The sequence below is a fragment of the Propithecus coquereli genome, unplaced genomic scaffold (genome assembly GCF_000956105.1).
Source record: "Propithecus coquereli isolate 6110/MARCELLA unplaced genomic scaffold, Pcoq_1.0 Scaffold164, whole genome shotgun sequence".
In the NCBI taxonomy this organism is placed as follows: domain Eukaryota; kingdom Metazoa; phylum Chordata; class Mammalia; order Primates; family Indriidae; genus Propithecus; species Propithecus coquereli.
The window spans coordinates 1,913,777-1,938,603 of NW_012140969.1; the positions used below are offsets into that span (position 1 = coordinate 1,913,777).

A 24,827-nucleotide genomic window follows, 5' to 3' on the forward strand; every position below is an offset into this window, starting at 1 on the left:
TTGAGCCCAGGAGTTGGAGGTTGCTGTGAGCTAGGCTGATGCCACGGCACTCTAGCCCGGGCAACAAAGTGAGACTCTGTCTCAAAAAAAAAATAAAAAATAATACAAGTAAAACCCTTACAGCAGTGCTTGCCACATCGTAAGTGTTCACTGAATACAAGCTATTATTATTATTATTCCTAACTACCCTCCAAGTCAGTTTAGAAAAGGTCTTAATTAATGGGAGTCTCCATGGGTTAATAGCAGGAAATCTATAAAACCAGTAAATTTTTATCCAAAATTATAGGTGTCTGGGGACAAGGTTCAATATTCAGAGAACTGTGTCTCCACGGTTCTGGGAGCTGGAAACGGGCTCAGTTTAAGGGCACGGTGCTCAGTGCTCACATTTCCACGTTGGCAAAGCAAGGCTCTGAGTCACGGAGGACCAGTGTGGCCGGGGAGTGGGAAGAGCCCTGGAGTAGCGTCTCCATCTCTTCCTGGCTTCATGGCTCTTGGTCTAAATCTGAGGGCCTCACCTCAGTTGTTCTCTCTGTAAAATGGGGATGTCTGCACCTGCCTGGGGGTCCCCGGATCATCTGGAGGAATTTGAGGCATACCAGAAAGACCTTCTTTGCTCACAATGACAGTGTTGCCTAACAAGAGGTTGCGAGGGCGAGGTTGGGCCTCTGGGGTTAGAGGGCCACACTCTGGGGTTTGCAGGGTAGGCAAGAAGGTGACCTGCCGCCATCTTGTCTCTCCAGTGTACAAGGCAGATGTGGCACGCCTGGTGGCCAGGCCAGACCCCACAGCTGAGTGGAAGTCTGTGGTCATCCTGGTGCCCGTGCGGCTGGGTGGCGAGACTCTCAACCCCGTGTACGTGCCCTGCGTGAAGGTAGGTTCAGCCACATTCCAGGGTGTCTCCACCTGGGAGCCCTCCAGGCTTTTTTAGCTTGGCTTAGGGCTGCTGTTTGTGCTTCCTTCCTCCTGTCATCATTTTAGCCAATAGTTAGGGAGCACCTAGTATGCGCCACTCCCTGTCCTAGCTGCTGGGGAGTCAGAGGTGAACAGAGCAGGCAGAGATTCTGAATGTGCCCAGTAGAAGCAGACGTTCTGATGGGAGACTGCTAGGCCGTGCGTCTGTAACCAAGCTGGCGTTACAGCTTGGACTGGAAAGGGAAAAAACTAGCACAATGAAGGGCAGATGGGGGCGACAGCAGAGCTTAGGAAAGCCCCACTCGCACCAGGATGCAAATGAGGAGCCAGAGAAGTGCTGAGGCTGGAAAGACCCGGATGTATCTGCACTCAGAATAAAAGCCAAAGTTCTCCCATGGCCCACAAGGCCGTGCACCATTTTTGTCCCTGCCCACCTCTTAGACCTCGTCTCCTCCTCACTCTCTCTGCTTCAGCCAACTGGGCCTCCTCGCTGCATTGAGAACACACCTGCCTCAGGGCCTTTGCACTTGCCATTCCCGCTGCTTGGAGCACTCTTTTACCAGAAATGCATGTGGCTCTTTTAGGTCTTTTTTTTTTTAACTGACATTAATCCAAAGAAATTCTTCAGATCACCTCTCAACAGGGGCCTCTCCTGATTTGCCCATTTAAAATTGCAGAGCCCCCTTCCTTTATTCTTTTCCATAATATCATCTCCTTCTGACACACGAGATAGACAACCCACTTACTCATCTCGTTCCTTGCTCTTACCCACTCTAGAATGTCAGCTCCATGAGGGCAGGGGTTTTGTCATCTTGATCACTGCTGCCCCCGGGGCGTGGGTTCCCGCATAGCTGGCGTTTGCTGAGTTGCCTGAGAGCACCTGCCTCGGCTCCCACCCGCTCTTTCCTTGCAGGAGCTCCTGCGTTCAGAGCTGTGCCTGGGCATCATGGGTGGGAAACCGCGGCACTCACTGTACTTCATTGGCTACCAAGGTAGGCCCCGCCCCATCCCTCCCCACCTCCTCTTCCTTCCCTGCCCCCACTCACACCTGCCCCCCTGCAGATGACTTCCTGCTCTACCTGGACCCCCACTACTGCCAGCCCACTGTGGACATCAACCAGGCTGACTTCCCCCTGGAGGTGAGCTGGGATCCCAGGGTGGATGGGGGCCTGGGGAGGGAGCCAGGGCCTCTGAGCCACCCTCATGTGTCTGCCCAGTCCTTCCACTGCACCTCGCCCCGCAAGATGGCCTTCACCAAGATGGACCCGAGCTGTACCGTGGGCTTCTATGCTGGAGGCCAGAAGGAGTTTGAGACGCTCTGCTCAGAGCTGACCAGGGTGAGCAAGAGGAACGGAGGAGAAGGGTGGGTGGCGGGACAAGGGCAGGGAAGGGGGTGAAAGAGGAACACAGACCTCGAGTCCAGCAGACGTGGGGGCGCTGCTTCCAGGCCGAGTGTCATGGTCTGGGAAATGACATGAATAATAGCCACTTCTGAGAACATGAGGGAATGCCAAGGCTGACTATTCAGTCAAGGTTATCCTGCACACAAGCTACAAAAGCCCAGTTCTAACTGATTGCACCAAAAAAGGGGCATGTAACCAAAAACTTGGGGGCATTGTTACCTTGGGGACAGCTGCATCCAGGGGCTCAAGTGGTAGGACCCATCTGTCTCTTGGCTCTGCTCTCTAATCAGGGCTTTATCCTGGCGGTGGCAAGAGATGGCCTCCAGCACCTCTGGGCACCCCCCCTTCCAGTTCATTGGAAAGGGGACTCCACTTTTACAGTAACTCCAGCAAAAATCCCAAGGCTGTCATTCATTGGTCGGCTTGGGTCACATGCTTACCACTGAGCCAATCACAGTGGCTAGGGGATGGAAGGTGCTGATTGGCTGGCCCACCCTGGAGAGGTAGGTGCTCAGTATACCTAGTAGGACGATTAACATGGCATGCTCCCTGTGTTTGGGCCTCCTCCCACCAGGTCCTCAGCTCCTCCTCGGCCACAGAGCGGTATCCCATGTTCACCCTGGCCGAAGGCCATGCTCAGGACCACAGCCTGGATGACCTCTGCTCCCAGCTCTCCCAGCCAACGCTGCGGCTCCCTCGCTCAGGGCGGCTCCTCAAGGCCAAACGCCCAAGCTCCGAAGACTTTGTGTTTTTATAAAAGGAGGGGATGGGGGGAAAGATGCATCACTATTTATTTTTTTATTTATGTCACGGTGGGTGTGGGCACTTGAACTCTGGCAGTGATGGGATTTCCTCTTCTCAGCCCCCAACAAGCCCAGCTGCAACCAGTCTAGGAGACCACCAGGCTGGGGCCATTCAGCCAGGGACAGCGCCCGTGCCCCTGCCTCCCACCAGCCAGGCCCTCCTGGCAAGGCAGAGAGGGAGGGCAGACCCCCAGGCACCCACTCAGGGCCTGACTCAAGTACTGTAGTTTGCACTGGACCGCTCAGGCCCCTGGCTGGTCCCGAAGCCCCTGTCCTAGGGGAGCTGTGGCCACCGGGGGGCTAATAAAGCTGTTTGACTTGAACGTGGCTGTGGCTGGGCTTAGCATTCTGAGGGGACGTGGGGTCCAGGAGGTGTCTCAAGGTGAGGTTTCCGAGTCGCTTGGGTAAGTTTGTGAAGTAGGCCTCAGTTTCCACATCTGTAGGATGGGCTGATCGCCTTGCCCAAGGTAGACGTGAGGTTCTGGTGGCAGATAGTCTTCGTCACTAGAAAGGGGATCCGTGCCGGGGCTTGATCTGCAAGGAGGAGCGGGGGCCCTGCCTGCTCCTTGGCGCTCAGGAGCCACCCTTGGGCCTCTGCTGCTTCCTCTGCTGCCGGCCCAGCTGGCGGAAGTGCAGCCGTCTGGGGTTGAGCCCAAAGGCCTGCAGTCTCTGGCGGCTGAACTCGCGCCCACTGAGTGTCACCGTGGGGCCCAGCAGCCGTGCCTTCTTGCCCCTCTTCCGCCTCTGGGGGGCTGGCTTCTGGGTGGGTGACACAGGGGCCTCCTCTTCCTGTGCTGGGGGGCTCTCAGGCCGGGGCCGCTTCCTGCAGGCCGCATCAGGCACCGCCAGCTGCTCCTGAGGGACACCCTTGTCTCTCTGTGGCTTCCCTGTGGCCTCTGTGGGCGTCTCTGTCCTAGAGGAAAAAAGTCAGGGCTCAGCCCGGGCTGGTTATGATTAGGCTAGTTCCTGGGCACAAGTGTCCCGTTTCACAGATGAGGAAAGGAGGGACACAGCCAGGCGGCAGCAGCGATTCACACACCTGCCTTGGATTCAAACCCAGGTCTGATGCCAAAGCCAGGGTATTTGTTTTGGTTTTTTGTTTGTTTTTGCTAATTTTGTTTGTTTTGGGGGTTTTTCTTGAGATGGGTCTTGGGATCTCACTCTGTTGCCTAGGCTGGAGTGCAGTGGCACGATCTTAGCTCACGATAACCTCGAATTCCTGAGCTTAAGCGATCCTCCTGCCTCAGCATGAGTAGCTGGGACTACAGGCATGTGCCACCACGCCCCGCTAATTTTTCTGTTTTTTGTAGAGATGGGGTCTCACTATGTTGCCCAGCCTGGTCTCAAACTCCTGGGCTCAAGCGATCCTCCCGCTTCAGCCTCCCAAAGCCCTGGAATTACAGGCGTGAGCCACCGCACCCAGCCCAAAGCCAGGACTTTTCTACTGAATCCGAAGGCTGGATTGTGGTGCTGATAATTCTGGTATTTGTGCCTGAGTCTACACTCAGCTACTCCTGTAAATTAACTCAATTTAGCTTTAAATCAGCTCTGTAAGCTTCTGTCACCCTTGCCTTATAGCCTGGGAAACAACAATGGCAGTAACAGCAGAGGCCTAGAGGGTATTTACTACCCCTTATCTCTACCGGAACTAACTCATCCTCCGCAGCCTAGTGAGCAACAACCACCTCTCTCTCCATCTTATAGGTGAGCAATAGGCCCAGAGAGGGGCAGGGACTTGCCCAAGGTCACACAGCTATGGCCCAGCCAGTATTTGAACCCACGTCTCAGAGAGACCCAGGCTCCCTCGAGGTCACATAACAAAGTCACATAACAAGGGGCTGCCAGAGCAAGACTGAACCCCGGCCTGGCGGGCTCCCGTCCCCCAACCCCCACCAGCGATGCTCACTCTGGGCACAGGGACTTGAAGATCTGCCGCTTTTTCCAGGAGTTCTGGGCCTTCTGGCTGTACGCCCTCTTGTCCTGCAGCTCTTCCTGCTCCGACCTGCAGGCGCCCGCAGACACTCCCCTCACTGGGTGCTCTGGGAGGTGCCCGCGCTTGCCCGGCGGCCCCCCCACCCCCACCCCGGGGCAGCCAGCCCCGCCCGTCACCTGTACATGCAGGTCTTCTTCAGGGAGCACCACCGGTTCAGTTCCTTGTCGTCGGCAGCCAGGATCTGCGTGGGAATGGAGGGTGATTCCCGGGCAGCCCTGACACTGAGCCTCAGTCACCTCATCGCCCAGAACAGGATGACGCCCGGACCACCCAGCAGGGATGTCACGATGGCCAGAGAGAAGGGCCTCTGCAAAGGCCCCCCAGTGTTTTCTGCAGGGGTCGCAGGTCAGGAAACTGAGGCTCAGAGAAGGGATGCTTGTCCTAGGTCACACGGCCAGGAAGTCGGCTGACGGCAGATTCCAGTCGGAGCCCCAAGGCCCTCGAGTCCCCACCTGTACCCTGCCGTCCCCCAAAGCCTCCGGACACAGCAGGGTCTCCGCCAGCCACCGGACTTATTAATCCCAGCTAAGGCTCACATTCCCGATCTCTTATGCCATGGGCAGCCCCACAGAACCTACTGGAAGGTTGTCAGGAGGACTAAGTGACTGAATGTGGATGGTACTAGCTCAATAAACATCAGCTATTTTACTGACCGTTAGAATAGTGAAGCACCCTCTGCCGTCATCACTGAGGGACAGTGGGTGCTCGTGACCTGCCAGGCACCATTCAAAGAGCCACACACGTTTGATTTCATTTCTGCTCCATGGCCATGAGGTGGGACAGAGTCTTGCTCTGTCACCCAGGCTGGAGTACAGTGGCCCGACCACAGCTCACGGCAGCCTCAGACTCCCGGGCTCAAGCCATCCTCCTGCCTCAGCCTCCCAAGTAGCTGGGACTACAGGCATGAGCCACCACATCCAGCTAATTGTTTTTGTTTTTTGTAGAGACAGAGTCTCGCTCTGTTGCCCAGGCTGGTCTCGAACTCCTCCTGGCCTCAAGCGATTCTCCCACCTCAGCCTCCCAAAGTGCTGGGATTATAGACATGAGCCACTGCACCCCGCCTGCCCACCAAGTCTTAACGGCCACCCTGGTGCTGATCTACCGTGATGGAACTACAAGGGGTATACACAGGGCACTGTTCTAAGCCCCCTGCCTCACAGAAGCCCTTTGAGGCAGGTAATAACACTGTACTGTCATTAGGAAACAGGCTGCTGTTTTGTGGCATTTCTGTGTAACATAGACCAGGGCCCGGGGACAGCTCTCTGCCTCCTCTTGCATATAGGGTGCCGCCCAGTGTCCCCGGCCCCCCAGGGCCCCACCTCCTCGGTGCTGAGCCCGAAGTCGCAGGGCACCACGGTGCGGTACTTGAAGCGACAGGGCAGGTCGTCAATGATGTCCTCGTAGTCCAGCCGGTAATACTCATCCAGGTACTCCTGGAACGTCTTGTCCCCTGCACAGGACGGAGCCAGGCTGCTAGGGAGTGCCAGGCACCGTGGAGACCCTGGGTCACCCACAGCCCGCCCACCTGGGCCTCACCAGGGTCAAACACGGGCTTTTCCTGCCCCACGGCCGCGGCGAAGGGCGACTTGCGCTTCTTCTTGCCCGTGGAGGGGGCCTCGCGCTTTTTCTTCCGCTGCTGGCTGGGGTCGTAGTCAGCGTCCATCTGCCAGGACACGCAGGTCAGATCCAGCCAGCCTTCAGCCAGCGTCCCCGGGACCCTCTGAGGTCCCCTGGAATCCCCCAACCCGTGGTCCCTACATTGAAGTCGGGGTCCTCGCAGTGCGGCTCCTGCTGGCTCCAGGCTCCATCCTGGTCTGTCCCGTCCCAGCTGTCCCAGTTCCAGTCATCTGGTTCCAGAGAGGACAGACAGGCCGGGTCAGGGCGGGACCTTGGGCTACAGGCCCAGCCCCCACGCACAGCCCAGTGCCTGTCCGCCCTCACCTTCAAGCCCTTCCTCTTCCTCAAATCGTGGCTTCTCCTCCTCTGCGGTGCCGTAGTACTCGTCCCCGAAGCATTTCTGCAGTCACAGTTGGGAGCTCAGGCCCCATGATGCCAACAAACCTCTCCCCCCTTTTTTTTCCATAGGGACAGGGTTTCGCTCTGCCGCCCAGGCTGGAGTGCAGTGGCCAGATCATAGCTCACTGCAGCCTTGAACTGCCGGGCTCAAGCGATCCTCCTGCCTCAGCCTCCCAAGTGTCTGGGAGTACAGGCAGCACCACCATGCCTGGCTAATTTTTAAATTTTTTGTAGAGACAAGGTCTTGCTATGTTGCCCAGGCTGGTCTTGAAGTCCTGGCCTCAAGCAATCCTCCCACCTCGGCCTCCCAAAGCACTGGGATTACAGGCGTGAACCCACCATGCTTGGCCCCAACTAAACTTTCACACGGAAATTGGCTACCTCCCAATCTTTCCTTAGGAGAGTCCTAAGGCAGATGCTATAAGTGGATCTGCTGCACAGAAAGAGAAAGGGGCTCAGAGAGGTCAAGCCACTTCTCTGAGGCCACACAGTCTGGAAATGGCCCCTGATTCCAGAGCCCCGTTTCTGAGGACTCGGCGTCATGGCGGAGCCAGGGCGAGGGGACGCACCTGCATGAGCTGGTCGTGCCGGGCAGGGTCAAAGTCATCCTCGAGGTCCCCCTCCTCGAAGCCCAGCGTGTCGTTGCCCGTGACCTTGCGCAGCTTCTCCAGCTTGGCCAAGATCTCCCTCCCCTTCAAGTTCTTCAGCTGCTTCAGCTCCTCCCGCTTCTTTGCTTTCTCCTGCGGGGCCAGGGCGGCGCGGAGGGCAGGTGTGGGCTTTCCTGGTGGGCTGGGGGGGTCCTCCCTTGCCGGCCGCCCCCATACTCACCCTCTTCTTCCGCTCCCGCGTCTCCTCCCTCTTCTCCTTCCTGCGCTCGTCCTTGCGGCGCACGGAGGACGCGATGCTACGCGGGTAGGTCTTGACCTGGGGGCAGCAGAGAAGCCCGGGAGGGCAGCTGAGATGAGATGGGGCCCCCCACGCCAGCCTGGACCAGTGGGGGCCAGGTCCCCCCCAACCCGGCCACCCACCGAGGCCGAGTCGGGCTCCTCGAAGCGGAAGTTGTACTTGTGCTCGAAGTCCTCCTGCTTCTTCAGAAACAGCTCCCCCTCGTCTGAGGAGTCTTCCACAGCCAGCTGCACTGGGGTGACCCTGGGGAACAAGATGGGGCGAGGCTGGGGGCCAGGCCAGCTAGGTCGGGCGCCCCACTCCTGCAAGCCTGCACACCACACGTGCGAACTCATTTCATCTTCCAAAGAACACTATGGCAAGTGTGTGCTACCATTCTCCCCATTTTACAGACAGGGAAACTGAGGCATGAAGTCTAACAGCAGGACCAGGATTTCAACTGGTGCCATCTGGCTCCAGAGCTCACAATCTGTGGCTCTACGTCACAGGAGACTAACTCTGCTACCGTCTGTGCGAAAAACATAAACACACGTGGCCTTTTGCCTCTGGGCCAGCGCTGGCTGAGAGTGTCATAGGAAGGGGGCAGGAGATCCAGGCCCTTGGGGGACATGGTGGCTCACCCTTTCTCCTCCTCCTCCTCCTCCTCCTCCTCCTCGTCCTCATCTCCCTCCTCCTCATAGCGTTTGTTGAGGATATAATCACGCAGGAATCGCTCCCCCTCCTCCAGCTCTGGGTCATTCCAGTACTCCTTGAGATGGGTCTAGGGGGTTGAGGGGGTGACAGGACCCAGGTCACGCGCTGGGGGATGGGGAAGGAGGGCGAGCATGGGCACCAAGTGGACACAGCCAGCCTCTGGAGTGGATGTTATCCCCATTTTAGAGACGTAGAAACTGAGGCACGGGGACGGGCACACCTCATCTTCAGAGCGTGCGCTCTTGGCTCCCCCACAAGGGTCGCTTTCTGGAAAAAGTCCAGATAGAGGCGGAAGAGGTAGTTTAATCTGTGAGCAATGACATGGGAGAACTCACCAGTTCCTCCAAGGACTCAGGGCTCTGAAGCTCTTTGTGGCCCTTCAGCCACTCCATGTAGTCAGCTTCCTCCTGCGCCTGGGGGACAGCCAGCGCTGTGGGACCCCCAGCTGCCCGCCACCCCCCACCCCACCAGTCCGGCCAGGCCCCAGGACCCACCTTCTCCTCCCTGGTTTTAGCACGTTTCTGCAGCAGCCCGGAGCCACCCTCCCCAGCACTGTCCTCATCCTCGCTGTCCTCCACGAACGCCCGGAAGCTGCCCACACCAGGAAAGGAGACTCAGGACAGGCAGGCTGGCCACCACCCGCTGCCCCCACATCAACCCTGTTTACTAAGCTCTCAGTGCTCCTCCCAACAAGCTCAGAGCAATGCTAGGACCGTTATTAGCCCCATTTAACAGATGAGGAAACTGAGGCATGGAGATAGCAAATGATAGAGCTCAGTGTCCATTGGGCCACTCACTGCGGCCTAGCCTTACCCTTCCTTGAGCTGTTTCTGTTCCTCCACGTAACTCTGAGACGAGGTTCGCTGCAGAGGAGAGAGTGACGTGGGCCTCAGGCCAGCCCGGGGCCCCTCAGCCCCCCACCCAGCCTCCACCCCACCCACCTGGAGTCTCTGATTGGAAGTCTCCACATCGGAGTTCTCCTCGTCAACATATTTGCTGTGCAGGGAAGGAAGGAGTCCTTAGAACATACTGTCCCTGTCTCGCCTAGCCCCATGGGGTTGGGGCATTGTGGGGTCACCGAGACCCCTGCTTTGAAGGGTTCCCTCAGCTGGGCATGGTGGCTCATCCTGTAATCCCAGCACTTTGGGAGGCTGAGGCAGGAGGATCACTTGAGGCCGGGAGTTTGAGGTTACAGTGAGCTATGATCGTGCCACTGCTTGCCAGCCTGGGTGGGTGCAGGGGTACAAAATAAATAAATAAATAAGGGGTCCCTGGATTCTGTGGAGTCACTGGCCTTTTCCTGCCTCTGCCCCCTAAGACCCTTGTCCTGGGAAGGCTGGGGGCCAGAGGGTGGGGGCACGGGCTTTCTCCATACCCTTCCTTCTCCAGGATAACCTTCCTCTCGTAGTCCTTCAAGTACATGGGCCGCGCTTTCTTCTGTTTCTCTGAGGCCGCTGGCTCCTCCTCGCTCTCCGAAGAGGATGCTGTAAGCCGGCAAGAAGACGCCTGCCATCACCCACCTCCTCCTCCCCGCCTTGGCAGAGAATCTCACAGAGCAGGGCCTAGGTCAGACAGAGGTTTCAAACCCCCAATCTGCCAATTCCCAGCCGTCTAACAGGTATCACACTTGCCACCACCTGGTGGCTTTGGGATCGTTCAGCGAGCAATTTCCGCTCTGAACGGTGCCAAGCACACGGTCCTTTTTTTTCTTTTTTGAGACAGGGTCTCCCTCTGTCACCCAGGCTGGAGCACAGTAGCCCAATCACAGCTCACTGCAGCCTCCAACTCCTGGGCCCAAGTCTCCTGTCTCAGCCTCCTGAGTAGGTGGGACTACGGCACCCAACCACACGGTCCTTATTAACCCCACTGCCAAGTAATAACCTAAGGCGCTCTGCTAAGCACTTGTGTCGTCGTTCATTCAATAGTCACGACAACTCACTGAGGCACTGAGGGAGGCGAGGCTCAGGGAGGGACAGCCCCAGACCTGTTCTCTGATAGAAGGTGGCATCTTTCTGATAAATGCGGGGGTCCTTCTTCTTCAACAAGGAGAGTGTCCTGTAAAAGTCTCGTTCCTGCTGGGGGTCAAATTCCTAGGGCAGGAAAAGGGGTGGGGAGTGATTTCGGAGGGGGAGGCAGTAAGAGCCCTGGTGGGTGCTGGGGACTGGGACAGGTGGGCTGAGAGGGTGTAGCGATTAGCAATCACTGTGCAGAAAGGCAGGTGGTCAGACCGCAGGAGGAGGAGCTGTCCTCTTGGGGATGGGCAGGGGCTGGCCACAGGTCGGTACAGGATGTGGGCAGAGGAAAGAAGGGGGCAAGGAAAGGGCACTTCCCGGGAAAGACAAGGGACTGTCAAGGGGCAGGTGGGTGGGGAGGGCACATGGAAGACAGGGGGGCAGGGCAGAACATCAGGGCAGATGTGGAAAGAAATTGTGCCCCACGTGGCGCAAGGAGGAGTACCCGGAAAAGTGGTTAGATTCTCGGGGATGAGGAAGGGAGGATTGGGGGCTCCTGGGGGGCTGAGGGGTCGCCCCACACATCAGGATGGGCAGGTGGATCCGTGGCAGGGGAGGGAACATAGGGGTTTGGGGCCATCCCTGGGGATCTGGAGGGCGCTGTCAGCCACTCAAGGGATTGGGGGAGCGGAGGTTGGACGCTCCCGTGGGGCGCCCCGGGGGTGGGAGTTAGCTGCCCCCTGTACATCGGGGTCGGGGTGCAGTGGGGGACTTGGACGCCTAGGCACGTCCGGGAAGGGGACAGGGAAGCGCACCACGCGCTCGTCGCTTGAGTCAGACTCGGAGCTGGAGTCGTCGCCGCTGTCCCGGTCTCCGTAGCGATCCTTCACTGCAGGGCACAGACGGGACGCCCCCCCACAGCAGATCAGCCTGGGGGACCAGAGCAACCCCCACTTCCTGACGGCCCTGTGCGTGCCGGCGCCCCCGCGCATGCGCCCCGCACTCACGCCGCTGCAGCTCCTCGCGCTCCCGGTAGCGGCCGTACCGCGCGGCGAACGCCGAGTTCACCCGCAGCGGCGACGCAGCGCGCGGCTCCGGCATGGCGGCTCTGCGGCCCACTGCGCAGGCGCGTGGAGCAGGCCCTTGAATGGGAGGGGCTGAGCCCGGTCCAGCCCACCGCGAGTTTTAAAGGGGGCAGGGCCGACGATAGCCCCGCCTCTGACTTTTCCGGGATCCCTTTCACTTTGCGAAAGCAGTGTCCCCGCCCACGCGTCACGCCCCTGCGGGGAAGGCCGCGGCCACCGCCCACCCGCCCCACCCCCGGAGCTCCGGGCACCCAGCTGACATCTGGGGGCCCTTTCTCCACTCGCGGTTTCCTGCCTCCCTTCCGTTCCGACGGAGCAAACCGCTGCCCCACCCAGCTCACTCACCCTGGCGCCCTGGGAATAGCCACTCTCTCCCCTCCCCCACAGCGTCCACGATCCGCGACCCCCCGTGCTCATTCCCACCAACATCCATCCTGGAGGAGCGACTTCCCATCCCAGACTCAAAAATCGGCAGCCACCCGCGGTGTGATCAGGCACAAGTCTTAATTTAATGGGTAAAAAACATTAAATTATCACACGCAACAACTTTTCCATAAAGCATAATAAATAGAATCTATTTCTTTTAAAACGCTGTACAAGAGACTGGAAAAAAAGCTTCCAACAAAATATGAATGAACTCATGCTACCCTCTTATGGATTTGGAACCATTCCCCCCACCCCCATGCCCGAAGCAGTGGGCACACTTCAGGTCACTCTGAGCACAGCCCCAGGTCGCTAGGTTCCAGGAGCCCTGGAGACAATGACCTTAATATGGGGCTAAGGCTTTAAAAGCTCTGCCCATGGGTCTTGTTTGTGGCCCCAGCAGGCTGGGGCGCAGAGGAAACTGAACCGTTTAGGTAGCTGTTGCCTGCAGGAGCCCTTCTCTGTCCAACACACCAAAAGGGGTGAGAAAAACAAACGAGAAACGTCCCCCAAACACACGCACCCCAGAAATCAACACCAATAAAGCCACAAACTGGTGCTCCTCCCCCGCCTGGAGGAAGAATGAGAAGAGAAAGTGTTTCTTCTCTCCTCTTCTGATTTTTAACCCAGCAGGGTTCTCTTGCTGGAAAGGGTGGCCCCAGGTCACAGTGGGGCCACCATGTGCCCCTGCAGGATGTCCATGAGGTCCTGAGCCCCCCTCTGCCGTGCCAGCTCCAGGGGTGTGAGCCCCCTGGCGTCCCTGTGCTGGAGATCGGATTCAGCTGCCAGAAAGCCGACCACATCAGTGTGGCCCTCCTGCACCGCCAGATGGATGGGGAGTGCCCCAGTGCCGTCAGGTGCGTTGACATCGGCGCCATGCTCCACTAGGACCTTCAGGGTGTCCAGGAATCCAGTACGGGCTGCGTCATGGACTGGACTGGTACCAGAGATGTCCTGGACATTGGGGCTGGCACCTTGCTTCAGCAGCTCCACGGCGATGGTGGTGCTGCCAAACATCATGACCTGTGTGGGGTCAGAGGGTCAGGAGGTCCCCAAGGGAGGGGATAATAAAAGGGGGCTCACTGGAGAGAGAAGAGAGAGGGGTCTTCCAGGCATAGTGGCCGCTGGAGAAAGGGTCCTCTTAGAAACTTGAGAAGCCCCAGGGAAAACAAGTCCACAGTAAGCTGTTTGAGATCCCTGGGAACAAGTTCTCCTGAGAATAGGGACCCTAAGAAGCTGGTCAGTCCCTTGAGAATAAGATGGGACCCCCCCCCAACCCAGAGAATAGCCCCCATGAAAACGTTTCAGGGACCTAAGACCCTCATACGAAACCCCCTCCAGGAAATGGGCCCCCACAGACTGAGAACTACCTCCAAAGAACTTGGCAGTCCCCTCAAGGGCAAGGATATGCCCAGGGAATTTGAAACCCCCCTCTTTATGGAATAGCAGCCTCCTATGTAATGGGGGAAACATCGGGGTACCTGAGCCACGCTCAAGACATGGGGTTCCCCTGTAAAATGTCCCCCAGGGATATGGGACTCATGGAATGTGACAGCATTGTGCCGCTGTGGCCCCCACAACATACTAAGAATCCACACAACCCTAGGAGTGAAGAACCACCCCCCCGCAAGTAACTGGATACGTCTCAGAGAACCCCCTAGAAAATGGGGGCCCCAAGGGAGACATGAATCCTTCTTTCCAGAGATCGGATCTCCCCATAGAAGCCCCAAGAAACCTGAGCCATCCCCATGGAAACGGGATCCAAAGAAGCTAAATCCCACCCACGAAATAAGCTCCCCAGGGAAAATGAATCCCCCACATGGGGAGAACAAGGGATCGTCCAGAGAAGATGGAAAGCTCTCCCCTCCCCCCAATCTCACCTCACCCACCACCCACCTACGAAAGGGGACCCTGAGGAACATCAGCCCAGAGAAGGAGGACTGGCCCCCAGGGGGTCACCACCGGAGCCAAGAGACGAGAGGGAAGGGGGTCTGGGGTCTGGACACTCACCCCGCTCCCCCGCCCCCTCCTTGCCCCGGGCCGGCCGGGCCTCACCTGCAGCGCGGTCTTGCCGAAGCGGTTCAGGGCGTCGGGGTGCACCAGCTCGCGGTGCAGAAGGCGGCGCACCTCCTGCACGTCGCCCCGGGCCGCAGCCCCGCTCAGCCGGTCGCCGGCGCGGACCTCCTCCAGCAGCATGTCGACACTGGCGGCCTGCGAAGACCCCCGCCCCACCCCGGCCCGGTCAGTGCGGAGGAGACAGCGGACGCTGGCCCCTAGCGGCCCTCCCGGGGCTTGGCCGCAGCGCGTCCGGCCTGCGCTAGACTCCTGGCCCCGCTCGCCAAGTCCGGGACTCCGGCGCGACCCCCGCCCTCCCAGCCGGCTCCTCCCCCTGTCAGCCGGCGGCCGGTGAGCTCCTGGGAGCCGGGGCCCAACCCTCGGCCGCTAGCGGGGCCCACCCCGGCGCCCGCCCCTTGGGGGCCGGGTCTCCCTCCAACTCACCCTCCCTCCTCCTCGGCGGGCGGAGTCTGCTCTGAGCCTGCGCCGCAGCGGCCTCCGAGTCAGCCGCCAGGGGGCGGAGCCCGCGCGCCCGCGGCCCCGCCCCGAACGCCGCCGATTTGTTTTCTTACAAACTCGCTACATCGTAGCCGAGCCGCCTTGCCCGGCGACCGACCTTACGGAGCCCCGCCCACACGGCCTCCGCAGCCAATGGCTGCGCGTCGCTGGGGAGGTTTGCGCTCAGGCGTGGGCGGTACCGCTCCTGATTGGCCAGTACGCGGCGACCGGTGGACTGCCAGCAATGGCGGGGTTTTTGGTTTTCAAACGCGCCGGGCGGGCGGGAAAGAGGGCCGGTTTAACTGACCCGAGGGAGAAAGGTCAGGAGCAGGGTAGCGCGGTCTGCTCCGGGACCTCGGCGCCCCCGGGGGGTAGGGAGGCATGGCTGGCGCCACCCAGGCCGGGGTTCCACCGTGCTAGCATTCGCCAGCCCTTACCATGCGCGGGGCGCTGCGTCTTATTCATTCACTCCCCGTGCGTGGGGACCGTTCTGGGCGCCTGGGAGCGCCCATTCAAGCCACTAAATAATTTTAGGTAGTGTTAAGCACCATGAAGAAAAGAAAAGGGGGAAATAGGATGGATGAGGAAGGAATTACCCTTCCTGGCTCCGACTGAACCAGCCCTGGTGAGGAGGAAGGTTGACCTGCAGCTGCCACGTGGGCCAGAGGTGGCTCCAGAGGCCTTCCTTCAAAGATTGAGCACCTCCTGGAGGTGCCCAACTGGAGGGCGGCCCCTGCTGCAGGACACCTACAGTCTAGCGCGGAAGACAATAATTAAATTTTTTCAGAGTGGCAAACTCTGTGGAGCTGATAAAACAGGCTAAGTGAAAGTCCCTTGGGAAAGGAAAGCCATTGAAATAGGGAGGTCAGACAGGGCCTCTCTGAAGAGGTGACATTTGACTGGGGACTTGAAGGGCAGGGAGGGAGCCTTGTGGATATCTGGGGAAAAGCAAGCCAGGTGGAAGCTGGTGACTGCCTGCCTGGTGTGGTATAGGAGGGGAGGATGAGAAGAGGGGAGGACGGGCGGAGGAGGAGGTCATTGTGCAGATCAGCCCTGAGGGCTGCACGAGAACTTGGCTTTAACACAAAGGTAGGAACCACGGAAGCGTTTTGAGCCGTGATCTAACTTAGAAGTCAACAGGAGCCCGGTGTCTGCTAAGGGGGGAACAGGGGACGGGGTGGAGGTGGCTGCCCTGGCCCAGGTGAGTGATGGCTGGTGCTGAGGAATTGATGTGTATTGGCCACTCCCATCCCAGCACTGCAGGGATGTCCCCGGCAGCCCCAGTCCCCAGCCAAGAAGCACATACATGGCAGGTAATTCATCTTTTTAATAACATCCTAAAACTCAGAGAAGTGGGCCAGCAGGGCCCTCTGGGCTCAGCAGCTGTGAAGGAGGAGGGACCCCCGACACCCCTTAAGGCAGGTCATTGTAAGAAGGCACTCATGAGGGGGCCTTCAAGCCCCTCTTGGATTTCTTCATATAAAATTCAGGGGTGGGGGAGGCGGAGAGACCATCCCTCCCAGGCTACAGATAAAGGAAGAGTGGAGAAGGGGGCAGGTGCTGGGGGCGACAAACTGCTATGTCAGGGACCTGCTCTCACACAGACACACACACACCCCACCTTCTCTCCCTCTCTGCAATCTGCAGCGGGGCCTTGGTGGAAGGAGGCCCCACATTCAAGCCCCCACCTCTTCTTGCTTCTTCTAGCTGGTACGAAGTTGATAATCTGCAGGGAAACGATGACCAGGCAGCATCTCAGAAGTGGGGGGTGGGGAGAGAGGGACAGCCCCCCCAAATCCATCCCCTGCCACAGTGCTCATGACCGACCTTGGGAGCACACAGGTACTGAAACCATAGCAACAAGCTGGTTTCCAGGCAGCGGATGGCAGTGCTATGTGTTCAGACCCTTGTCCAAACCTCACAGCCACCCTAGAGTTGGTGACTGCCCTCATTTTATTTTTTTTAAGTTTTTCAATTTAAAAGAATTTTTTTCAGAGATAGGGTCTTGCTCTGTCACCCCGGCTGGAGTGCAGTGGCTCAATCATAGCTCACTGCAGCCTCACACTGCTGGGCGCAAATGATCCTCCGGCCTCAGCCTCCCAAGTAGCTGGGACTACAGGCGTCCACCACCACACCCGGCTGATTTTTCTATTTTTTGTAGAGACTGGGTCTCGCTCTTGCTTATGCTGCTCTGAAACTCCTGATCTCAAGCGATCCTCCCACTTCAGCCTCCCAAAGTGTTAGGATTACAGGCGTGAGCCACTGCACACCACCATGTACACCCATTTTAAAGATGTGCAAACCAAGGCTCATGTTGGTATGACAAGGAGGGACGGACCTGGGCCAGGCCTGTTGAGTTTTCTGAGCCATAATGTGGTCAGAGCCCCAAGTCCCTACCCCCTTCCATCTCCTTGACCCTGTCATCTGAGGGAGCTGGCTGCCTTACCGCCACTCTGGGTGATGTAGCGAACCCAGGGCAGAGCCTGGTAACCGCTTTTCTCAATGATCTTCATGTACCGGACCTGGGAGGGAATGAGAAGAGGTGGTCCAGGCTTGCGGGACTGAGGTAACCAGGACCAGGGAGAAAGAGGTGGCTTAGGCCAAGGGATTATAGGCGGCACGATTTAGGAGCCTAAGACAGCACAGGCTGGGAGTAATGGGGTGATGTGGCATGAGTGGGGGAGGGGAGGCGGTCCAGGACAGTGGGGAAAGAGGTAGCATAAGACAGGAGACGTGACACCATTTTGGGAGGACAAGGTGGCACAGACCAAGGGGATGGTGAATGACTCGCAGGTGGGAGAGGGAGGAAAAGTGAACGAGCTACTGGGGGATGGGGCGGCACAGCCAGAGGGAGAGGGACCGACCCAGGCTGCAAGCAGAAAGAGGCAACATCGAAGGGAGACCTCAGAGTGGTGGTGACACAGGCCAGGGAACGGAGGTGACTTGAGCAAAGGGACAAGAGAGAGGGGAACCCGAGGAGGTCAAAGAGAGGGGACTTTGCCCACTTTCCTCACCTGGATCCCGGAGACGGTGAAGTAGGGGATCTCAAACTTGACCCCGATGGGGGGCCGGCCCTCCTCCTCCTCTTTCTCCACGCTGGGGAGGCCAAAGTGGGCGCGCATCAGGTACTCCTTGCCCCCCTGAGGGCACATGGGGGCATCAGACACACCACAGGGTCCCCTACCCACCCCAAACCATCCTCACAGCAGCCCTCAGAGCAAGCTCCGCTCTCAGCCCATTTCACAGACAAGAAAGTAAAGGCTCTTGGCTTAGACTTACAGCAGAAGCTTCTGACTGCAAAACTCAATCAGTGGTGGTGGCAGGGTCTATCATCTCCTATTTCTCAGGCCCAATGACCCCCCCCCCAACCGCCAGCCCCACCAGATGACAGGGACAAACTAAATCTTCCAGTGGCCCAAGGACATAGATAACATGATCATGCCTATTTCACAGATGGGCAAACTGAGCCTCCCAAGACCACGCGGCTCAGAAAGGCAAGTGTGAGGAATCTGAACCTAGGGTTGGTTTCCTTAAGACCTTGAAGGGGGAGGCACTTTTTTTTTTTTTTTTTGAGACAGTCTCGCTCTGTCACCTGGGCTAGAGTGCCGTGGCGTCAGCCTAGCTCACAGCAACCTCAAACTCCCGGGCTTGAGCAATCCTCCTACCTCAGCCTCCCGAAGAGCTGGAACTACAGGTGGGCACCACGACACCCAGCTAATTTTTCTATTTTTTTTTTTTAGTAGAGACGGGGGTCTCACTCTTGGTCAGGCTGGTCTTGAACTCCTGACCTCAAGCGATCCTCCTGCCTTGGCCTCCCAGAGTGCTGCGATTACAGGCGTGAGCCACTCCACCCAGCCACGGGGGGAGGCACTTAACCCACTTCCCATGATGGAGCCTCACTTTGCCCATCTGTGACATAGACTGGCCTGGCTCCCGCCTTTGTCACTCCTGAAGAATAACCACGTGCACATGTGATGTGTGTGTGTGTCTCTCTGACTTATTCTCTGCCTTGACCTCATGCAGCTTGGGCAGCCCCCATACCACTCCAGTCCCCACTCCCAGTTCGCCCCCCTGTTTCCAGTGCTCACCGGGAAGGATTTAATACTCCAAATAACGACGTTCTTCTCGGGCACATACTTGGCGCTGCCCACGCTGGTCTTGAAGCGCGGGGAGTCGGCATCACTGGGGACGGGCACAGATATCTCCACGCCGTTTGCCACTGACTGCTTCTTAAACTGTCCCTTGGCCTGGCAAGGGAGAGAGCAAGGGACATGAAGAATTCATTCATGTTGGCTCAAACCTGTAATTCCAGCACTTTGGGGAGGCCGAGGCGGGAGGATTGCTTGAGCCCAGGAACTCGAGGTTACACTGAGCTATGATGATGCCACTGCACTCTAGCCAGGCCAACAGAGTGAGACCCTCGTAAATAAATAACCAAGCAAAAATAAATTAACTAATAGAGTGACCAGGGAAAGCCTCTCTGAGGTGTCAGAACTCTGATATTTTAGGTATCCAGATGGGTAAACAATTACTTCTTTCTTTCTTTATTTATTTATTTATTAAGACAGGGTCTCACTCTGTCACCCAGGCTGGAGTGCAGTGGCATCATCATAGCTCACTGCAGCCTCAAATTTCTGGGCTCAAGTGATCCTTCTGCCTCAGCCTCCCCGGTAGCTGGGACTACAGGCATGTGCCACCATGCCAGACTAAAATCGCGCATTGTTAATAAGTGTCCCCCCCAGGCCCACCTTGACCATGATTTCCACCCGGCTGTGCGAGAACTTCTCAATGACAGACTCAATCCAGATCAGCGGTTTGACCTGCAGACAGAGGAAGGAGGAGCTTTTAGAGGTTCAGGGGTCAACCCAGAGCCCCCACCAAATGCCATCTGCATGGGCTTGACCCTGCCTCACCTGCGTGCTCAGGCGGTAGGACATGAGCTCGAAGTCGCCGTCGGGAGGGATAAAGGAGATGGTGCGGTCATTGTCGAAGCGTGAGAGCCGCACGCACTGGTGGAATTTAACATCCTCCAGCTCCACCGACTTGTTCTTGCTGCCTGAAACTCGGAGCCCAGAGTGCAGAGTGACCCTGGGGGCCAGGAAAAGATCCCTATCCCCACCTTCCCTGCTCACCACTACCATAACCCCTATTTTACAGATGAGGAAACTGAGGCCCAGAGAGGATGAACAACAGCTGGCAGGGGCAGAGCTGGGATCCGAGCCCAAGGAGCCTCGCTTTTCCTGTCGGGCTTTTAAATGTTATTCTGTCTCCTTCTCTCACTAGAATGTCAGCTCCATAAGGTCAGGGATTTGTTTTTCTTCACCGCTGTGTCCTCAGAGCCTAAATCTGCGCCTGGCACACAGCAAGCGCTCAATCATGAACCAGCATTTGCAGTGAACCAGCAGCTGCAGTACTAGCCTTGACCAGCAGGGGGCACGCGAGGGCTTATTTCAAAACCTGCAGCAATTCTCTGGGTCCCCAGTGGGGGCGGGGCCTCCGGCTCCCACGTGGGCTCGAGGGACGGGGGGGGGGGGGGGGGTCCCCCAAATGCTTACGGCCAGTGAGCTCGAAGAGCACGCGGTCATTGAGGCCCAGCCGCAGCTCGGGCATTCCGGACAGAAACACCTTGAGCTTGATGGTGCCCGCGATCTCGCTCAGCAGCACGCTGCCATTGGCATTGACCTGTGTGCGTGGGTGTACACGGGAGGGCAACATGCACAAAGCCCCCTCTCCTGCTCCCAGGCCGCAGCGGGGTTGGGGTGCAGGTGTGGGGGCTCACCAACAGGTTGACAGACTCTATGACATCGATGAAGACCTCGTTCTTCTTGTACTTAATGCCCTCGGAGCGCCAAGACACAGCGTTCGTGACCGTGGGTGGCACCCGCGACTTGCCTGTCTCCAGCTTGTTGCCCTGCTGCGTGATGTACCTGGCAGGAGGGCAGCGGGGGACAAGCGGCTGGACCCAGGAGGGACACCTCCCTGGGCCTCCTTGAGTTCTTTCCACCCACCGCCCAGCCTGTGGCTGCCGGGTGGGTGCACTCACTCCTGCAGGATCTTGCTGTCGGTGGTCTGGGGGAAGCCGAAGTCCATGAGCTCATCCAGCAGCTCATAGACGATGACAAAGTTGTCTCGGATGCTCTCTTCCTCCAGCTCCTTGAAGTATTCGCAGAATACCTGGTTGAGGGTGACAGGGGGAGACAGACACTCACGTAGGTGTGGTTGGTGTGGCTATGGCCATGGGCTGGGTCTCCACTCATTCAGCCAGCCCATCCAACAAGCAATTATTGAGCACCTACTGTATGCCTGTGCTGGGACAGTCATCGTGAACAAAGCAGACAGGATCCCTGCCCTTATGGAGCAGTCTAAAGGGGTAAACGGGTAGGTAATGGGACCAATCTAATCCAATATGTTGGGTGCAGTAACAAACACAAGAGAGACAGAAAGGCCTGGGGAGACTTCTGGAAGGGGGCATTAAAAGGGTGGCTTTTAATCTTTTGTGTGTGGGGGGAGCACGGATCCCTGTGTATTTGGTGATGTTTACAGACCCACCTCAGACTGAAGTCTGTAAGTGCATAAAATACAACACACAGCATGGCCAAGGAACCCCATTATATGGAAACAGCCAAGTTCACGGATGTCCTGAACTCTATCCTCTGGCCATCGGCAGTCAGGGGACCCCAGGTTAAGAGCCTCTGGGAATGAGTAGGCGTAACCCCAGCAGAGAAACTGTCACTCATTCAACACTTTCCCCCCAGCTCACCTCACAGCGGGTGCCTTGTCACTCAAGCCTCAGCTCCAATGTCCCCTGTTGGATGAAGCCCTCCCCTCCCGTGAGAACAGCACACAAGTCCCTGGTTATCACAACGTGCTGTTTAATCTCCTTAATGCCCTTTAACTCTGCAGTACATTGTCTCATTCCCTCCATCAACAGTGAGCCAAGAGGGCCGGGATTTGCCTGTCCTGTGTCCACAGCCACGTCCCTGCCCTTGCCTGGCGGAGACAAAGTGAATCCATAAATATTTCTCAATTGTTAAAAATCATTTACTAAGGCCGGGCGCAGTGGCTCATGCCTGTAATCCTAGCTCTCTGGGAGGCCGAGGCGGGCGGATTGTTTGAGCTCAGGAGTTCGAGACCAGCCTGAGCAAGAGCGAGACCCCTGTCTCTACTAAAAAAATACAAAGAAATTAATCGGACAACTGAAAATATATAGAAAAAATTAGCCGGGCATGGTGGCGCATGCCTGTAGTCCCAGCTACTCGGGAGGCTGAGGCAGGAGGATCGCTTGAGCCCAGGAGTTTGAGGTTGCTGTGAGCTGGGCTGACACCACGGCACTCTAGCCCGGGCAACACAGTGAGACTCTGTCTCAAAAAAAAAAAAAAAAATCATTTACTGAATACCTTCTCAATCATCGACAATGGTATATAATAAGTCCTCAATACATTGGTATTATGTGATTATTGTATTTGTGATATGCTAATAGTAAACCTTTACTGAGCACTTACTGTATACTGAGCACTGTTCCACACACCATACGGGTATTGGTTGGATTAATTTGTAGAACAACCCCGAGGCAGCACTTGTTATAACTCAGTTTAAAGGTAAAGAGAGGAAAAGTGACTTGCTCAAGGTCACACAGCCAGGAAGTAGGGGAGCTGGGATTGAATCACTAGCTCTCTGGCTCAGTGGAGCCATGTCTCTCTCAGAGACCTCTTTGGTCCCCGCCCTATAGGGAGAGATGGTGTCCTAGGCAGCTAATGAGATACAGAGTGATGAGGCTTTGATGGGGAAAGGACAGGAAAGGCTTTCCTAGGAGAGATGGCTCCTGAAAGACGTGGCCAAGACAGGTGGACACACAGAGCAGCTGGCCAGTGGAAGGCCAGCACCTACCTCCACGGTCTTGTAGAGGAAGGAGTACACCAGCGAGGCGTTGGAGTTCTTCAGTGTGGTGGCCACCACTAGAGGCAGCGACGTTAAGGAAAAGGTGCCACTTGGGGGGACATACATAGAGTACAGACCCTGAACCTCCATCCTGTCCCCCTGCCACCACCCCCATCTCTACCTGCTTCCCCAGCCTGAGCCATCACAGATGTGCTGTGCAAATTCTATGCTCAGCTCACCCTCTCTGGGCCTGAGCTTCCACCATTCTGGACCTCCAGGGCCCCCGCCTTGGTGGATACAGTAGAGGTTGCTGTGTTTGATCCACAGGAAGTGGACTTTGCCGTGACTCAGCAGGGGGGCCAGGGCGCCTTCCTCTTCCCGCTGCACGAGCAGAGGCATGAAGTGCTCGATCTCGCTCATGGCCACGTCGCCCTTGTAGTTGCGGCTGATCAAGGGCTGAGGGTGGGTGGACAAGATCCGGTCACCGCCAGCGTCCCGGAACCTGCCACCCTGGGGCTTCGGAGTGCCCAGGTCTGAACCCCACTTCCCAGCTGAGCGGCTTGGGTAAGGCTCTGCCACTCTGTGCCTCAGTTTCCTCCCCTGTAAAATGGGTGAGTGATAACAACAGCTAATGTGCGCAGACCCTCGCTGAGCCCCTGGCTGTGTTCTGCTGAAGACTAGATGTTTTCTACCTTGTTAGTTCTCACCACGACCTTGTGAGGTCTGGTTATCGGGTGTCGTCATCACCTCCATTTTACAGACAGGAAAGTTGAGGTTATAAACCACATCCCACATTCCTGGGAAACCAGGAATTCGACCAAGGCACCCTGGCTCCAAAATCCCTGTTGTTGCTCCAGGCTTCGTAAGCACCAAACTGGTGCTGTTGGGATTATTTACACATGCACACACACAGAAAAAAAAAAGAAAAATAATATATATACACACATGCACATATATGTATATATATGTATATATTTTTTTTTTTTTTTTTGAGACAGAGTCTCGCTCTCTTGCCTGGGGCGAGTGCCGTGGCGTCAGCCTAGCTCACGGCAACCTCAAACTCCTGGGCTCAAGCGATCCTACTGTCTCAGCCTCCCGAGTAGCTGGGACTGCAGGCACACACCACCCTGCCTGGCTAATTTTTTCTAACTTTAGTAGAAATGGGGGTCCCCCTCTCAGACTGGTCTAAAAATCCTGACCTCAAGTGATCCTCCCACCTCGGGCTTCCCAAGTGCCCGAATTACAGGTGCGAGCCACTGCACCCAGCAGGTCCTCAAACATCTTGGCTCTGACTATCATTATTTGCAGAAATATTATTTCCATCACCAGTTATTATTGCTGTTAAAGGACAAGATGAATGAAGGGGGCTTCAGGGAGGCAGCCCCAGAGAGGAAGTAGGGCCTCCTGGCCCGGTTCCCTCCCCCAGACTTTAACACTGTGGATGCTTACCGTGATGGAAATACTTTCAATTAACTGAACGCCTAATGCTTGCAGCAGGGCTATTATGCTAAGTGGTTCACACGCATCCGGTTGTATTCGTGCTCATTGGGTGCGGATCTCTGTTATTCCCACTTTTACATACGGGGAAACTGAGGCTCAGAGAGGTGAAGCCCCCTGCCCCCGGCACACAGCTAAGAGGTGAGATTCCACTGGGGACTCCTAAGGATTGTGGGGGTGGGGCGCGAGAGGGGCGTCCCCACGCCCCTTTCTGGGGCTTCCCGGGCCTGGGCGGAGGGGCCGCCCCTGGATCCCCCGGAGCGCGGCCTCACCTGTCGGTCCCCCAACCCCTCACGCCCAGCCTCACCTTGCCCTTGACGTCGAGAATGAAGACGGCCGAGGCGGACATGGTGACGGCCGGCGGGCCTAGGAGGAGGGGAGGGAGCGCCAGGAGGCGACGGTGGCGCCGCTTCCTTCTTCCTGCGGAAGCGCCCGCGCCCAGGTGAGCAGCCAGGTGTGTGCGTCTTAAAGGGGAGGACTCCAGGTGAGCAGCGCTGTCGGCGGACGCGAAGAGGGCTGCGGGGGTAGTGGGCGGGCTGGGAGGGGCGCGACTTGGGATGGGACAGTCGGCCTGCCTCACTTTCTCAGGAATGCTGATGGGCAGAGACCCCAGCCCAATCAGCTATTCATTCATTCACTCATCCATTCATTCATTCACCCATTCATCCATTCAGCCATTCAGCCATTCAGCCATCCATCCGTCCATCCATCCA

At 57.3% G+C, this 24,827-nt stretch overlaps 4 protein-coding genes across 7 annotated transcripts in view; 1 reads left to right on the forward strand and 3 right to left on the reverse strand.

The window, feature by feature from the left end:
- The window catches only part of ATG4D (autophagy related 4D, cysteine peptidase), a 10,784-nt gene extending 7,339 nt beyond the window's left edge, over positions 1-3,445 (forward strand). For 2 of the 3 annotated variants that reach the window (XM_012641316.1, XM_012641314.1), the window contains exons 6-10: positions 741-871; positions 1,826-1,904; positions 1,975-2,051; positions 2,130-2,249; positions 2,890-3,445. In XM_012641316.1, coding sequence (XP_012496770.1) covers positions 741-871; positions 1,826-1,904; positions 1,975-2,051; positions 2,130-2,249; positions 2,890-3,072 — 590 coding nt within the window. In that variant the 3' untranslated portion in view covers positions 3,073-3,445. The remainder of the gene's footprint in view (positions 1-740; positions 872-1,825; positions 1,905-1,974; positions 2,052-2,129; positions 2,250-2,889) is intronic. The other variant, XM_012641313.1, reaches the window with a different exon arrangement.
- A 75-nt stretch (positions 3,446-3,520) lies between these two features.
- On the reverse strand, positions 3,521-11,794 carry KRI1 (KRI1 homolog (S. cerevisiae)). Its single transcript, XM_012641301.1, has 18 exons — positions 11,686-11,794; positions 11,494-11,567; positions 10,711-10,816; positions 10,102-10,210; positions 9,540-9,722; positions 9,221-9,317; positions 9,062-9,139; positions 8,654-8,793; positions 8,156-8,276; positions 7,956-8,051; positions 7,697-7,867; positions 7,053-7,128; positions 6,870-6,958; positions 6,648-6,774; positions 6,431-6,561; positions 5,228-5,292; positions 5,025-5,120; positions 3,521-4,031 (listed from the first exon to the last, which is right to left on the reverse strand). Exons 1-18 carry the CDS (start codon positions 11,777-11,779, stop codon positions 3,692-3,694), a joined length of 2,193 nt encoding a protein of 730 aa, XP_012496755.1. The 5' UTR covers positions 11,780-11,794; the 3' UTR covers positions 3,521-3,691.
- A 456-nt stretch (positions 11,795-12,250) lies between these two features.
- Positions 12,251-14,694, reverse strand: CDKN2D (cyclin-dependent kinase inhibitor 2D (p19, inhibits CDK4)). The gene is made up of 2 exons (XM_012641345.1): positions 14,242-14,694; positions 12,251-13,209 (listed from the first exon to the last, which is right to left on the reverse strand). Exons 1-2 carry the CDS (start codon positions 14,380-14,382, stop codon positions 12,850-12,852), a joined length of 501 nt encoding a protein of 166 aa, XP_012496799.1. The 5' UTR covers positions 14,383-14,694; the 3' UTR covers positions 12,251-12,849.
- Positions 14,695-16,055: 1,361 nt separating this feature from the next.
- AP1M2 (adaptor-related protein complex 1, mu 2 subunit) lies at positions 16,056-24,541 on the reverse strand. Of its 2 annotated transcripts, none has more exons than XM_012641320.1 (12): positions 24,422-24,541; positions 22,917-23,073; positions 22,627-22,694; positions 20,783-20,913; positions 20,519-20,666; positions 20,295-20,421; positions 19,653-19,795; positions 19,488-19,559; positions 18,828-18,986; positions 17,754-17,879; positions 17,186-17,261; positions 16,056-16,465 (listed from the first exon to the last, which is right to left on the reverse strand). In XM_012641320.1, the coding sequence occupies exons 1-12, from the start codon at positions 24,461-24,463 to the stop codon at positions 16,443-16,445; spliced, it is 1,272 nt and encodes a 423-aa protein (XP_012496774.1). In that variant the 5' UTR covers positions 24,464-24,541; the 3' UTR covers positions 16,056-16,442. The 2 variants fall into 2 exon arrangements, with proteins under 2 accessions (XP_012496774.1, XP_012496773.1); XM_012641319.1 differs by having other exon boundaries at positions 19,653-19,801.
- Positions 24,542-24,827: the final 286 nt, after the last annotated feature.

Excerpts from the sequence above, each read along its gene's own strand:
- KRI1 (XM_012641301.1), bottom strand. The coding sequence starts at position 11,779 with ATGCCGGAGCCGCGCGCTGCGTCGCCGCTGCGGGTGAACTCGGCGTTC. Across the intron at positions 9,318-9,539 it reads CAGAAACAGCTCAAGGAAGG|CTTCCGGGCGTTCGTGGAGG; the intron begins GTAAGGCTAGGC and ends TGGTGTGGGCAG. Across the intron at positions 8,277-8,653 it reads GAGGAGGAGGAGGAGAAAGG|GGTCACCCCAGTGCAGCTGG; the intron begins GTGAGCCACCAT and ends CTTGTTCCCCAG.
- AP1M2 (XM_012641319.1), bottom strand. The coding sequence starts at position 24,463 with ATGTCCGCCTCGGCCGTCTTCATTCTCGACGTCAAGGGCAAG. Across the intron at positions 19,560-19,652 it reads CCTACCGCCTGAGCACGCAG|GTCAAACCGCTGATCTGGAT; the intron begins GTGAGGCAGGGT and ends CTCTGTCTGCAG. Across the intron at positions 16,466-17,185 it reads CTACATCACCCAGAGTGGCG|ATTATCAACTTCGTACCAGC; the intron begins GTAAGGCAGCCA and ends GTTTCCCTGCAG.
- CDKN2D (XM_012641345.1), bottom strand. The coding sequence starts at position 14,382 with ATGCTGCTGGAGGAGGTCCGCGCCGGCGACCGGCTGAGCGGGGCTGCG. Across the intron at positions 13,210-14,241 it reads TCGGCAAGACCGCGCTGCAG|GTCATGATGTTTGGCAGCAC; the intron begins GTGAGGCCCGGC and ends GACCCCACACAG.